Here is a 13,173-nt window from a genome sequence, read left to right as displayed (position 1 = left end):
TTTCCGATAGAGAAAATGCATATCAAAACAGGTCAGACAAAGCATTTTGTAACCTTCTACCATAATTTGTGTCCACCACAACGAAATAAATATACAACAGTGCAAGAAAACAACCCTTAAAAAGAAAAATTGTTCAAAATACCATAACTCCTAGTTTTAGAACATGAAGTAGCAATCTTTTTTCACCTTTTTTGATCAATAAGCGTAATATTTTTTTCTTCGGATGGTGGTGTCTTGGTCAGCTTGTCGTGCACCTTGACTATTCTACCAGGTACATGTTACAGGTACTTGGTGATTCCGTCGCCAAGGCTTAGGCAGAAGGGAGGAAGAAATGACATAGTGTTTTTTTTCTTTTTTGATAAAGAGTTGTAGAACATAAAGTCTCACTCGTAGGATTACACTAGGTTTGTTGTTGTTTAGTTTTAGAGCATAAAGTAACAATCTTGAATAATACTACCCAATTAGCTAATCAGACGCGAGCCCCTCTTTGAGTGGAATGAGGGATCAAGAGACAAATAGGGAGGCTTCTATGATGGTAGATGGGGAGGATTAGATGCTAACCTCCAGATAGTCTTTTTTTGTTTTCGTTTATGCAGATTTACGTTGTTTCAGCTGCCATTTTAGTGGTTTCTGGCTGGTAGGGCTTGACTGTTGTCGAGTATTCTGTGATGGCTTCGAATTCAAAACATCAGATCGATATAGTTCCTCGTCTTCAATAACAGAAGGTATACTCCATGTTCCAAGAGATGGACCTGACGTCTTCCCGCCTAACAATAAAAGGAAGCTAGTTAAAATTTGGACAAATTCTAAAGGAATAAAGCAAAATCCTGATAATAAAGATCATAGGTTGAAGGGTCAAATAGTTGAAGGATTCGTAAAAAAAATTAATAGGCGAAAATATTACCTTCTTTAGTAGCTTCTTCACATCTCTTCTGATACTTCAGAGAGAGCTCGGGATCGAGAGCTTTCAAAAGACTATCATACTTCTCTTCAGCTTCAGTTATAACTTTTGCCTGGAATTCGCTTCAGTTAGCTTCTACATTGAGAAAAAAACAAATCTCGAGCATTCTTTCTTTCACGGTTCAAGTACTTATTGCAACATTTAGTTGCAGTAGGGTAAAATCTCAACAGTTAGCATCCCCTTGGAAGATTTAATCCGACATTTCTAAAACTAAATTGGTCAAATGTCCCCGACTCTCCTAAATACTTCACAAGTAGATGTTTTAATTGAAGGAAATACAAGAATATGTGATCGATAACAACATCCCAAATGCACTCTTCACGAACCAGTCATGGACTTAAGTCCCTATAGAAGAAATAGAAGCTCCAAAATGGATTTTTTTTTTTTGAAGACTCAAACCAGACCATGTTCATAGCATTTATCAGAACAAACACGGTTACTTACCAGCATGGTTGGTGCTGCAGAAGCCCCATAAATTCCATTGAACATGCGCAGAATATTGAAACTATTCTCTAACACATCGTCCTATGAAAAAGAAAAAGGAATAATTCATCTTCCCGCATGAATGACTTAAGAGGGTAAACAAACCATTGAAATTAAATGATTCACCTCATAATCAAACCTGGCATCATCCAGTCATTTAAGATCATCCAGATTTATCACGTCAAGAAAACCAGAAAACCCACATTAATTGGGAAGCACAAAAACTTTTCTCTATCAGAATGGAAGTAATTAACATAATTTACCGGATACTTACAAGTCATCGGATATCTCCACAAGGAACTCCGATATTGTCAAAAATTCCATATGCATATCATTGACCTGCAGAACAGTTTCAAAAGAAACACATGAACACAAAATCACAACATAAAACGATTAACGCATATGACTAAAAGCATTGTCAACTTATCGTTGAGAAAATTATATACATGAAATCAAGAACACGAACTACAACGTAAAACAATTGATTACTACACTACTCATTAAGAAATTCTACTGGGAATACTATGCATAGAGTACTTCACAACTAGTAACTCTTCTTGCCTTTCGCATACACACCACCCTCCCCAGACCCATTGGTGAGATTACACTGGGTATGTTGTTGTTGTCATCTCAAGAACCAGTAGTTTGATATGAAAATGGTAAATTATAAACAATTTTAGCAACTCTCAATATACTTCAATTTATAGAGGAGGAAAATTATATTGAAGTTACATTTCAAAGATAAAGATATCAGAACGTTTCTAGTCAAAGCAAAATGTTAAAGAAACCAATGACCACTTCTTCCTAATGAGATATACCTTTTCATCTCTCAGTTGATACAACAGAAGATTCAGCACCCGGTAATCAAAGGACTTCAGATGAATTGCCTTCATGACATCTTCAACTGAAATCTGTTCACAGAATCATTGATCAAAACAATTCATGGAAATAAGATAGGGGCTCGATAGGACATGAGTCGCAGGATTAAAGGAAAGATTATAAGTCATAGCTAATCTTGCAACATAAAAATCAAATATACGTATTTCAGGCACTACAAGATTTCAGTTTTAAGTAATCTAGTAACTGAAAGTCTGAAACTGCTTTTTTTAACTTCCCGAAACACATGAAAAGATTATGACTCCATTGTTTAATACACTTATCAATACAAAATTTCAGTTTTGGGTCACATAGATCCTAGATAGAACTTCGCCGACAATATGCTAGAATCCATAAAGGTATTTTATACAGCTTGGATCTGGCAAATGAGTCTGTATATTGTATATGTCGTTCTAAGAATTGCTTTGACGCCCTAATTCATGCATAGGTTAGAGTTATTACTCTAATTCACAACCTAATGAAAATCAAGTAAATAAAAGACCTAATGAAAATCAAGTAAATAAAAGACCACAATTAATGACTGTAAGAGGTCCATGGCATTGGAATAATTAGATTCAAGAAGACTATCCCCCGATAAATCTTAATCAGAAAGGAATAGTAGATAAGAAACTTGTGAGAATTTGATCGATTTGTTCAGAATAAGGAATCAATACCTCTTGTTTACTCCCAAGTGCATGACACAGCTTTCTCTCCAGAGACCAATATTCTATTCCACTACTAAACTCTTCTCTTACCCTGAACAAAGTGAATAAAACACTTAAAAGGTCACAGCATAAGAACCACTTCACGCCATGGAAACTTGACCAGCAAAGTATCTATAGAGTATTTTACCTTAGAAAATAACTACCTTCAGCACAAAAACAGAAGTCAAACTTCAAAGAGCATATACACGAAACGAGGCAAAGAAAAAGGAAAAGAGAGAAAAAGAAGATGTGGTGTAGACAGATTCTGCCCTCTTTCTTTTGTCATTCCTGTGCTATCACCTTCTTCTAAACTTTCTTTAGGGAGGACTACACGGGTGAGTAAGAAAGGTAGACAAATGACTTACTAACTGATAAAAAAGAACAAAAAGGAAATGTAAACAGTACAATGGATGTAACAAAGGCAACAAAACAAGAAAGAAGTCAGAAAGATATTCTATGAGTGAAATGGTCTTCAAAAGATTTTTTGGAGAAGTTATCAGTGAAAGTGAAGTAAGCAAAGTTCTTATTAAAATGTTCCCAAGGAGATAAAATAATTCTAGCATGGTTTGGAGCTTCACAAACAGAATGGAAAAGGATGAAAAGGAAAATAGCTATATGAAGTTAGACCTGTCTGTCAAAAGCCCATGCTGCTGAAGTAAAATACAAAGAGGTCTAAACGGATCATTGGTCATCATTCTCACATATGTAAGCTCCCAGCTTTCTTCCTGCACATAATGGAACACACAGAAATAAGGAATTGGATTCAACTATAAGCAAGTAATAACTCAAATGTTCCTGAAATGTAGTACTACCACACTGTATTCACGATATGACGATCGATCCTTCCCCACTGATGGCTGCAGCAGTTTCTCATTTAAATTATCCAACTGCATCAAGAAAGATATACGAATTAGAAAGAGGTTGGGATGTTTCCCTTCTTACCTACCCAAGGGGAAAGAAATAGATCTTTTACCCTGTAGTATCCTTTTTACCCAAACAAACCAAAGGGGGAGAGAAAAGGGAGTGAGCAGAAGAGGAAAGAAGTCACAGTTGTTAATAAGGAAAGTATCTCATGTCGAGAGCGACACGTATTTTAACGAAATTCCATGATGTGTCACGTGCAACAAGATTTTATTGAAATGCTACAACCCAAAACGATCAGCAGCCTGTCAATCTCCTTACCTGATAAATGTAACTTTCAGTAAATGAAAGTATCGGTAGGTATCTGAACATAGACTGAGGTTGGTGAGGATCCATTTTGTGAAACATAAAATAAGACCTGCACTGGCACACGAAACTAACATCAGCTTATTATTTCTTCAAGGTCCTAGAGCAATAAAAAAACAGAAAACTTGGTCGGCCAACATCAATAATTTGATGCATGGTGTTAGAGAGAAAATAACCCAGTCTTGCAAGTCAGCAAATATGCATAATTTTCCAATATGATTTCGGAGTTAGGGCAATGGATGAATTTACAACAAGATGTTTGAGAAATTAAGCAAATTTGGATGACTGAAACACAAGAGTTTAACTCCAGAGTGAGAGTTAGAATTATAGTGGTTAAGAACATTACACCATTCTCAGTTCTTACAAGCTAGAAGGGGATAAAAGACTTGCAGCAGGTATTGTTAAGGTTAAGAACATAAGATCATTCTAAGTTATTCCAAGCTAGAAGGGTCTAGCATAAAGAAAGAAGAGAATTGCCTTCAATATATGCTTAAAAAGGTAGTCACCAATGCGAGAAGCCAGTTTGTTGGATTATCAATAAAAGCTTACAGGGTAAAGTTCAAGTGCTCCTTTGGTTAAGGAATGTGAAGGCATCAAGATGACTTACGGCAGTCATCCTGCCTATGGATGTAAAAGTGCAGGACCAGATGAATGATATATTTTTCATTTCCATAGTTAATTTTCTTTTTCGTACAGTTCTTCTTATCAGATGTTGGTAAACGGTTATTCATTAGAACAAGTGAATAATGAGTACTTATCTTTTTTTCTTAGAAAGGTAACATTTTACTGGTTTTATTTATCCTTGATAATGTTATATATATATCAGTACTCATTTTTCCAGCAAGCTTCATACAATTCCTCCAATTCAACATTAATGCCTGGGATATTTTAGTCAGCTGTCTTTATCAATCTTTGTCCCATTTTAGCCAATATGAATGTAGGATAATTAGTAAGATGATATCCTTCACCTAGAGTCTCATCGGGCATTTACCACAAATAGGACAAATATTTATTTGATGAAGACCCATTTGCTTTATCCTGTTCACCAACCCAACATGCACCACAGTTAAAGCCGCCATCTTTTCATTTGTCCACCTTTTATTACTAAAATGAAGATAGTAACAAAGATGAGTCTGAAAACTACCAAATCACCCTATCTTAAGTCCTAAACAGCATAACTTGTTCAGAGATGAGAACTACAATTGATACGACATCATAAGAAGTAGTGGAGTAATGTGAATCGAAAAAAAAGATGCTCCAACATGCAAACTACTTAGTCCTAGATTGATGAGATGTTCACTCGATAATCGAATATCAACTTGCCAAAAAGCTGACTACGCTGTTTTCCCCAACATACAAACAAGACAGCAAAAACCTTTGCGAATTTAATCATCAGAATCTTGTGTTGTTTGCCAGCAATATACAGAGACACGTCCAGAGACCAAAAATGGTATGATAAACAGCAATCCTTAAGATCCACAAGGAAAATAAATACTCACAAAATCTTCTAATGTAGAATTAGCTCGCTGCATAGCATCAAGTCCAATCATTGACATATCTTTGGATCCCATTTTAGATGGATCCGGTATAATCTTATCACCACAATCAAGTGGACGGGTATTTACCATTTGTTCAACACCTGCAAGAAAGTTAAAGGTTGAAACAAGCTAATTCCCTCTGCTCAAGTAAAAAGAAAGAGCAAGCTAATTCCAGGAAAGACAATACACTTCTCACATGAATATTGGGGAACTGGAAAATCTCATAAATTTTATTACTTCTGAAATGCCTCCAGCTGATATGACAAGCTTTTGGTATTTTGGCTCATCAGATTTCAAAGTATTTGACAACCCCGTCTCCCAATTCCCATTACTTTTTCTCATTTGTGCTCGTTTCATTAGTGAGTTATTAATGTAGGTTTATCATAAATCGACCAAGATAGAAACCTTATGCTTCTGTAAGACATGACCAACTTTTTGAGAAATTATGGGGAGAAAGAGAGCAATAGATACAGATGTAAGGGGAAGGTCAAAGATTGACTTGTACTAGTAGCACCTGTAAATTGTAAGCAAATAAAATAACAAACTAATCCCATATTTGAACAAGATATGTGTCATGTTGTGTGGGAGATCACCAAGGAAAAGGCATCAAAAGCCCACCACATTTCCATAAAAGTACATCATTTAGCAAGTAAGATGGAAACAAAATGATCAGATCTTTTGAACTCCCTTTTTCTTTTTCTTTTTCTTTTTTTGCTTTTTGGATCAGTAAGTTTCAGGATCTAGTCAATACAAGTCCTTTTATCAAAATTCCAAGGAAGAATCAATTACACAAATAAAAGGAACCAAATCTCAAGGGACGAAACGAAGAGAAGAATAACCAAAGAAAATGTACTGTGCATGACTCTGTCATCACTTCTGTAGAACACACCTTGCTCACTAGCACACTGCAATGCTTCCTCAAGGAAAGCATGTGAAAACTGCCAAAGAAACAACATGTATGTTCACTGCAGCCTCTCACACAATTGAAAGAGCTTCTAAAATTCGATGCAAACCTTTGGCACATGGTCAATAATCAATTGGCACTTGGCACCAATGTCAAGTTCACAGCATTGCGATACCTTCAGTGATATATGAATAATATTAGAAAGTGACTAGAAAGTAGATCTTAGTGTACATCCTGATGTAGCAATATCCATGGGTAAAACAAGGAGAAACATACCAACCAATTTAAAATCAGTACAAAGGATCAAAGAAAAGATAAACACAACCTATCGACTGTACCGCCAAATAATCAGCCCTGAAATATATCTGAAGGCATTAAAATGAAGGTGGATCGTTGTTTAAGCCTTCTTTAGTTCTTTAGGGTTATAGGGCGAGAAGTAATTACTATCTCTCCTTCAGAGTCTTCATATTCCTCCCGCAGTCAGTAATTATCACTATCTACATCTTGAATTGATTTGAGTATGTATCAGTTATCCTAGCTCCATAATGATTTGGTAGTTTACAAACCGCGTACAAAAGCACTCTTCTGCTGAAGAGTTACAAAGTCAATAATAATTAATCATAGCTACCAAGTTAGCCACATTTGGGGGAAGAATATATAGGGTCACTCTGTGTGCAGCTAAAATGGAACCCATAACCTCAATTGTCTTCTTCTATGAAATGGCCTCAAATGGGCAGTAAGCAACATACAACGATCTTGGCTTACTAGATAACTTTCTTGGTGAAGGAGAAAGAGTTAAACAAGCTAAGAAAGTCTCATTGAAAGCAAGAACTCAAATTGTGACAAAGATTTTCACTAGAAGGGCTGAAGCTATTGGAGGTTACTTAGGCCTGCTATAACTTAATATCTAGCTGTAGAAGAAATGATCTCCCTGAAAAACAGGAGGTTTTAGACATTAGTTCCCTTTACTTGATATTAAATTAGTAAAGTAACACCTAGCTAAAGGAGCCTGCTTTGGTGATCCTGTAAGGAAGTGTTGCATAACTAAAAATAATAAAATGGTTTTAACGAGAACTCTGAGAGGGTGTAGAAATTTTCAACTCAGTACAAAGTAACCACATCAAAGCTCCTTTCTTTATTCACTTTGCAACTCCCAAATCCCTTCTTCAGTTTTTGTTACTGTCACTAATTGTCAGCATGTCTCAAAACACATCAATCTTGTTCCTACTCCTAACAACAACCGCCTCAATCCCAAACTAATTGGGATAGGTTGTTTTAATTCTCTATATCCATTCCACTTCATTTGGACAAATTTCATGCTAACACAAGAAAATACATACTCCCTCCATTCCAATTTGATTGTCTAGTTTTGACTTGGCACGAAGTTTAAAAAAGTAAAGAATACTTATGAAACTTATGGTCTTAAACATACCACGTGTAAAGTTGAAAGTAAAGAGTTACTAAGAAATAGAAAGATACATTCTTTATGGAACGGACTAAAAAGGAAATTAAGACAACCAAATTGAAACGGAGGAACTACATACACACTAAAAAATCCGGTTTCAGTTTTTCATTACTGCCAAGCATCAAAACCCACATCAATCTTGATCCTAACAACAACAACGCCTCAATCCTGAACAAATTGGGGTCGACTATTTCAATTCTCTATACCCATTCCACTTCATTCAAACAAATTTCATCCCCAAACAAAAAATAATATACACACATACTGAAAATTGAGCCTAAAAACTAATTCAAGAATCAAAAAAGAATGAAGCTTTACCAAAAGAAGGACTACATCAGCAAGAAAACGAAGAGAGCTGGCATTATGGGTGTTGCTAGAAGAACTAACGATACCGTGAGACTCCATCATTTGTATAATTTTCTGTACATTTTCTAGCTTCCTCAGTCCATCCATTCTTAGTTTTTGCTCTGTTCGTCTTCTTCACCCTTCTGGTTTACTGATTAAAGAGCAGCTCCAACACACAGAAGCACAGCAACGAGTGTGAATTGAGTATTTATTTGTTGTTTGAAAAAAGAAAATCACAAAAATGGTCTCTCGTCTTTAGAGTAGGTTAAAAATAGTATTTATTTTTTTATGGTTTTTCATTCGGTGTCCGTAATTGCATTAAAACCTGTATCTGCTTTAAAACCCGATTAATCCAAATTCGCGTCTAGGCTCCATTTGGGGGAAGCACTTTCGTACCTAGGCTCAAATATGCCCTCAACTTTGAGAAAAAACTCATTTATGTCATTTTCGTTTGAGAAAAGACTCATCTATTTTTTTTTTCTAGTTTTTCATCCGGTGTTCATACCCGCATTGAAACTTGATTAATCCGAATTCGTGCTGTCTAGGCTCCATTCAGGGAAAGCACTTTCATACCTAGGCTCGAACCCAAAATCGTGTATCTTTAAGCATCATTTAAGCAACTTTTAGTTTTCTACATTTGTTAAAAGTCAAAATTGAGTATGGTTTTATTTCCGTCAAATGTTTACTGAACTCTTATTAGTGAGACTTCAATACTGTTTACTATGTTTCTTGAAAAAAATTGTACTTTGTTCTTGAATAATTGTTCAGCATACTTTTTTTAGCACATCATTTCAAAGATTAGAGAAACAAGTGGGATCTGGAGAAGGTAGAGTTTACGCAGACCTTACCTCAAGTAAAAGCATTTCAAAGCAGTTCGAGAGGAAAAAAAGGAAGTGAAGAAGCGACAAAACGCTAAAGAAAACATGCCAGAGCATTCTTGGCATTGCAATACCAGAACAAAATTTGACAACTATTAGCATCAGAACTGCAGGAGATAGAATGATCAATTGTGTTTTCTTAATACACAACGTTACGTTGTCAAATAAACGTGAACAAGAACATCGAGTTTCACCTTTCTCCTCTCCCTCCCTACAGAGATATTGCTCAAAAAAACCCAGGAGAAAAGAATCTGCACAGGGATATAAGATTCCTCAAATATATGTCAATCTTCAACCATATAAGTGTGAGACCATGCATATCAACCCTTTCGTCGTTTGAAGAAATCTTACTGGTCTATACTGAAAGAAACTAGATTCTGTCATTATTGGTTTCCCGCTGTCTCTTCAAAGCTTGAATTTGATTCACTCCCAACTGTGGAAATCCATCCGCGGCTGTATTAGACACATCATTTGATTTTTTATTTGGATCTTGACTAAGTCCTCGCTTGTTCTCAAATAACTTTCCAGTTTTCCCAATTGCAAGAATTAATTCAAGCTGTTTGTGTTGCTGGTCCTGTAGATGAGTAAATAACAAATAGGAGTCAGGTGAAGACAACTAACACAACTTCTAAGTAAATTATTGATGCTTAGAAGTCCATATTAGCTCTATTTTTCATTACGTAGAATTATCCCAACCTCTTGGAGGTAGAGAGGCTATTTCTGAAGGGCCCTCAAATCAAGTTTAGCAAATCAAAGTAGTGATGAAAAGGAAAAACAATAGTGAACATGGTGACTAATAGGAAAGCAGTGCATTCAGGAAGGAACAGTAACATCAGCAAAATAGTGCGATCACCGAAACCTAATAAACAACAGAGGATAACAGATAACAAAAGCAAGAAACTACATGAATAAGGCTAATACTACGATAGATACGGTGCTCTAGACTAGCACCAAGCCTAATCCCATTGAAAAGCAAGACAACGTTCCACTACCTACCAACTTTCTACCCTAATATGCGACCTCCATACCCTCCTATCTAAGGTTATGTCCTCAGGATGCTGAAGTTGCACCATGTCCATGCTCAGGATGTCATTTTAAAAAGCTATCAAGAACACAGTTGAAATTATGGTCATTAACACTCCATGCTCATTGTTTTGACCCTCTCCATCATGTTTGGTATCATATTTGAATTAGGGACTCAACTCTCCTTATCCAATTTCATTCACTTTCCCGACAGCAACTACAACAATAAAATAAACTAATAATAACGACTAATATGAAACGAAAAACAAAGAGAGAAGGAAATAAAAGCAAGATCTGAAAACTTGTTTCATTTCTAATTATACAACTGCAATGAACAGATATCATATTGGTTGGCTATGCTAGAACATATTCCCTTGCACCTTTGATATTCCTAACTAATAGCAACTTTCAATTCATAATATCTTAATAATCTAAAAGAAGGGGTGCAGAAATGAAAACTTTCTTCAATAGCGCCTGTATTCTTCTTTTCTTGTTTCGAATTAAAGACTTAGATCAAATTATCAGAAAAAGTATGCAGGAACAGAAGGAAGATGGATAACACAAGGAGATAAGAGAAAAAGGATGCAAGTTTATTTAGACTTTGCAAGTCAAATAATGAATAGAAAACCTTCCATTCCAATATTTTCCTACCAGACTCGAAACATATTATTCCATATTTTAAGCAAAACTAGGAACAGATGACCTTTTCTGGTTTGGATTGAGATTCTGCGTGCAATGGAAATCTACACCTGCTTAGGTGTGTGTCTGGAAGATCTTTGAGCAACTATACTTCTCTTTTATTTCTCAAGTTTCCTTCTTTATCTTTCCTGTTTATTCTGTCAACGACACACCTTCACCATACATCAGTTCAATCAATATCATAGTTACCAACCCAACTTCTCTAGAGTTCTACTATACTAAGACCCACGGTTGAGATATAATATTTATTTAAGTAATTAAAAGTGTGCTCTCTCTAATAGCTTGAACTTTTAGATAAGATGGTCATAAACTTCAACATGGACTAGAGCAGACAGAGGTCCTGGTTTCAAATCTCAACGCCACCCCAAAGAAAAGGCAAAAAGAAAAATGTTTCACGTGTTTGGCTTAGGAAAAAGAATCAATCCCACGCGTGAGAAGGCGTGTTGACACATAATATTAATTAAGTAATTAAAAGAGCGCTTCCATTTAAAAAAAACTATTTCATAGTGTGCTCTTGCTAACAGTTTCAACTTTTAGATGAGACGGTCACAAACTTAAATAGTAAAGAAATGAACCTTGGACTAACTCAATCCTAAAAGCTAGCACATGAGGTGAGGACTTCCCAAGACCAAATAGACCAAATCTACATCCCACAACCAATGTGGGACAACTTAACACCCCCACATGCCCAAGATCGCCAACTCGAGCATGGACAACATAATATGGGGGCTCAACATCGAGTTAACCAAGGGTTGAGATGGGTCTGCCTCGGTACCATGTAAAGAAATTGACATTCGACCTAATTCAACCTCAAAAGCTAGCTCATAAGGTGAGGATTTTCCAAGACCAAAATCCACATCTCACAACCGATGCGGGACAACTTAACAATCATCATGCACAATACTGTGTTAAACATATCATGAGTTGCATCTAAATGGGTTAACCTTTAGAATCAGCCAAAAATGGAGATGTAAAATGGATCTAAAAGTAAACCCTCACATCTTATGCTAGACACAACCTAAAAAAAGAATTGTCTGACGGAAGCATTCTTTTATCATCTTGAAGATGTAAATCCACCACAGAAAATTTTCCTGTAAAAAACAATGCCCCTTGGAAATTGGAATAAGCACGTGAATCTTGGAAAAGTAGTTAAACAACAGTTTACCTGCATTGCCAGCAGAACCTTTTGTATTTCACCAAGCTCCTTCTCCAGACGCTCGTCTTGCAATGCCAATGCTCGAGTGGCCTCAGAGTTCTTTTGGGCCAACATTGCAGCCTGGATAGAAAGAAAATCGAATCACAAGAAGGAAGGCTAGAGTATAAGATTACACAAAGATAGTATCTGCAAGAACTGACTCAGAAACGACAAGGCACTCAAGGCTTTAAGCGAAAAGTGAGAGCTAAAACCCATATTTTTCCAAGATCAAGTGTATAATTTACCCAAATACAAAAATACTTGTGAATTTGTTACTTATAAAGTCAACTTGCAATTAAAATTCCGGATTCATTAATTTCAATTAATCGGAAAAAGAATCAATTTGTAGCTCAGAATCAGAAGTGGCAAAAGAAAAGAGAGAGCACTCATATACTAGAAGAAGAAACAGTAGCTAAAAGAGAAAATATAAGAAGAAAGAAATAAATCAAAAGTAGCAGAGAAACATAATAGTAGAAGAAGTAATTATGCACGGGCGTAGTGCAAGTTCATCTACAAAATCTCTAATTACTTGTAACAAAAATAATGGTTGATGAAAAGGCGTGACATATACTAGAAGAAAAGGAAGACACTGATGACAAGAGAATGCTGAAATGTAAATGGAAAGGAGTCCTAATACTCAAATAGCAAAAAGACCCTATATTTCCTCCTCTCTATTTTCCCCTTTTAAAGTTAGATTTTTTTTTAAAAAAGTGACCGCTTCTTTATAGATGATTTTACGCCTTTGCACTTCATCGTCTAAAGAGAGGATCTCTAAAGCACCCCTCAACAAGTTGTCTGTAATTGGTTCATATTTACATAAACTATTCTATGGTTTCAATGGTCAATTAGTGTGGGGGGGGGGGGGGGGGTTTTGA

The 13,173-nt window shown here is 35.9% G+C and overlaps 2 protein-coding genes across 3 annotated transcripts in view; both read right to left on the bottom strand.

Moving 5' to 3' along the window:
• On the bottom strand, nucleotides 1–8,739 carry LOC102593154 (uncharacterized). 2 transcript variants are annotated; one of them, XM_006353160.2, is made up of 14 exons: nucleotides 8,477–8,739; nucleotides 6,803–6,868; nucleotides 6,643–6,727; nucleotides 5,751–5,890; nucleotides 4,207–4,308; nucleotides 3,837–3,911; nucleotides 3,652–3,749; nucleotides 2,995–3,076; nucleotides 2,263–2,355; nucleotides 1,719–1,783; nucleotides 1,571–1,583; nucleotides 1,406–1,486; nucleotides 905–1,013; nucleotides 1–767 (listed from the first exon to the last, which is right to left on the bottom strand). In XM_006353160.2, the coding sequence occupies exons 1-14, from the start codon at nucleotides 8,609–8,611 to the stop codon at nucleotides 589–591; spliced, it is 1,323 nt and encodes a 440-aa protein (XP_006353222.1). In that variant the 5' UTR covers nucleotides 8,612–8,739; the 3' UTR covers nucleotides 1–588. The 2 variants fall into 2 exon arrangements, with proteins under 2 accessions (XP_006353222.1, XP_006353223.1); XM_006353161.2 differs by having other exon boundaries at nucleotides 6,679–6,727.
• Nucleotides 8,740–9,410: 671 nt separating this feature from the next.
• Nucleotides 9,411–13,173, bottom strand: part of LOC102592816 (uncharacterized) — a 6,194-nt gene continuing 2,431 nt past the window's right edge. The window contains exons 2-3 of the mRNA XM_006353159.2: nucleotides 12,269–12,379; nucleotides 9,411–9,955 (exon numbers count right to left, since the gene is read on the bottom strand). Of these exons, the coding sequence (XP_006353221.1) occupies nucleotides 9,752–9,955; nucleotides 12,269–12,379 (315 nt within the window). The 3' untranslated portion in view covers nucleotides 9,411–9,751. The remainder of the gene's footprint in view (nucleotides 9,956–12,268; nucleotides 12,380–13,173) is intronic.

The sequence above is a fragment of the Solanum tuberosum genome, unplaced genomic scaffold, assembly GCF_000226075.1.
Source record: "Solanum tuberosum cultivar DM 1-3 516 R44 unplaced genomic scaffold, SolTub_3.0 scf00152, whole genome shotgun sequence".
Taxonomy (NCBI): domain Eukaryota; kingdom Viridiplantae; phylum Streptophyta; class Magnoliopsida; order Solanales; family Solanaceae; genus Solanum; species Solanum tuberosum.
The sequence above is the reverse complement of the archived record's forward strand: the minus strand, read 5'-3'. Positions and strand labels throughout refer to the sequence as shown.

Coding starts and splice junctions, on each gene's coding strand:
- LOC102593154 (XM_006353160.2), bottom strand. CDS start 8,611: ATGGATGGACTGAGGAAGCTAGAAAATGTACAGAAAATTATACAAATG. Junction 6,869..8,476: donor CTGATGTAGTCCTTCTTTTG/GTAAAGCTTCAT, acceptor ATATCACTGAAG/GTATCGCAATGCTGTGAACT. Junction 768..904: donor TGAAGAAGCTACTAAAGAAG/GTAATATTTTCG, acceptor TTTTATTGTTAG/GCGGGAAGACGTCAGGTCCA.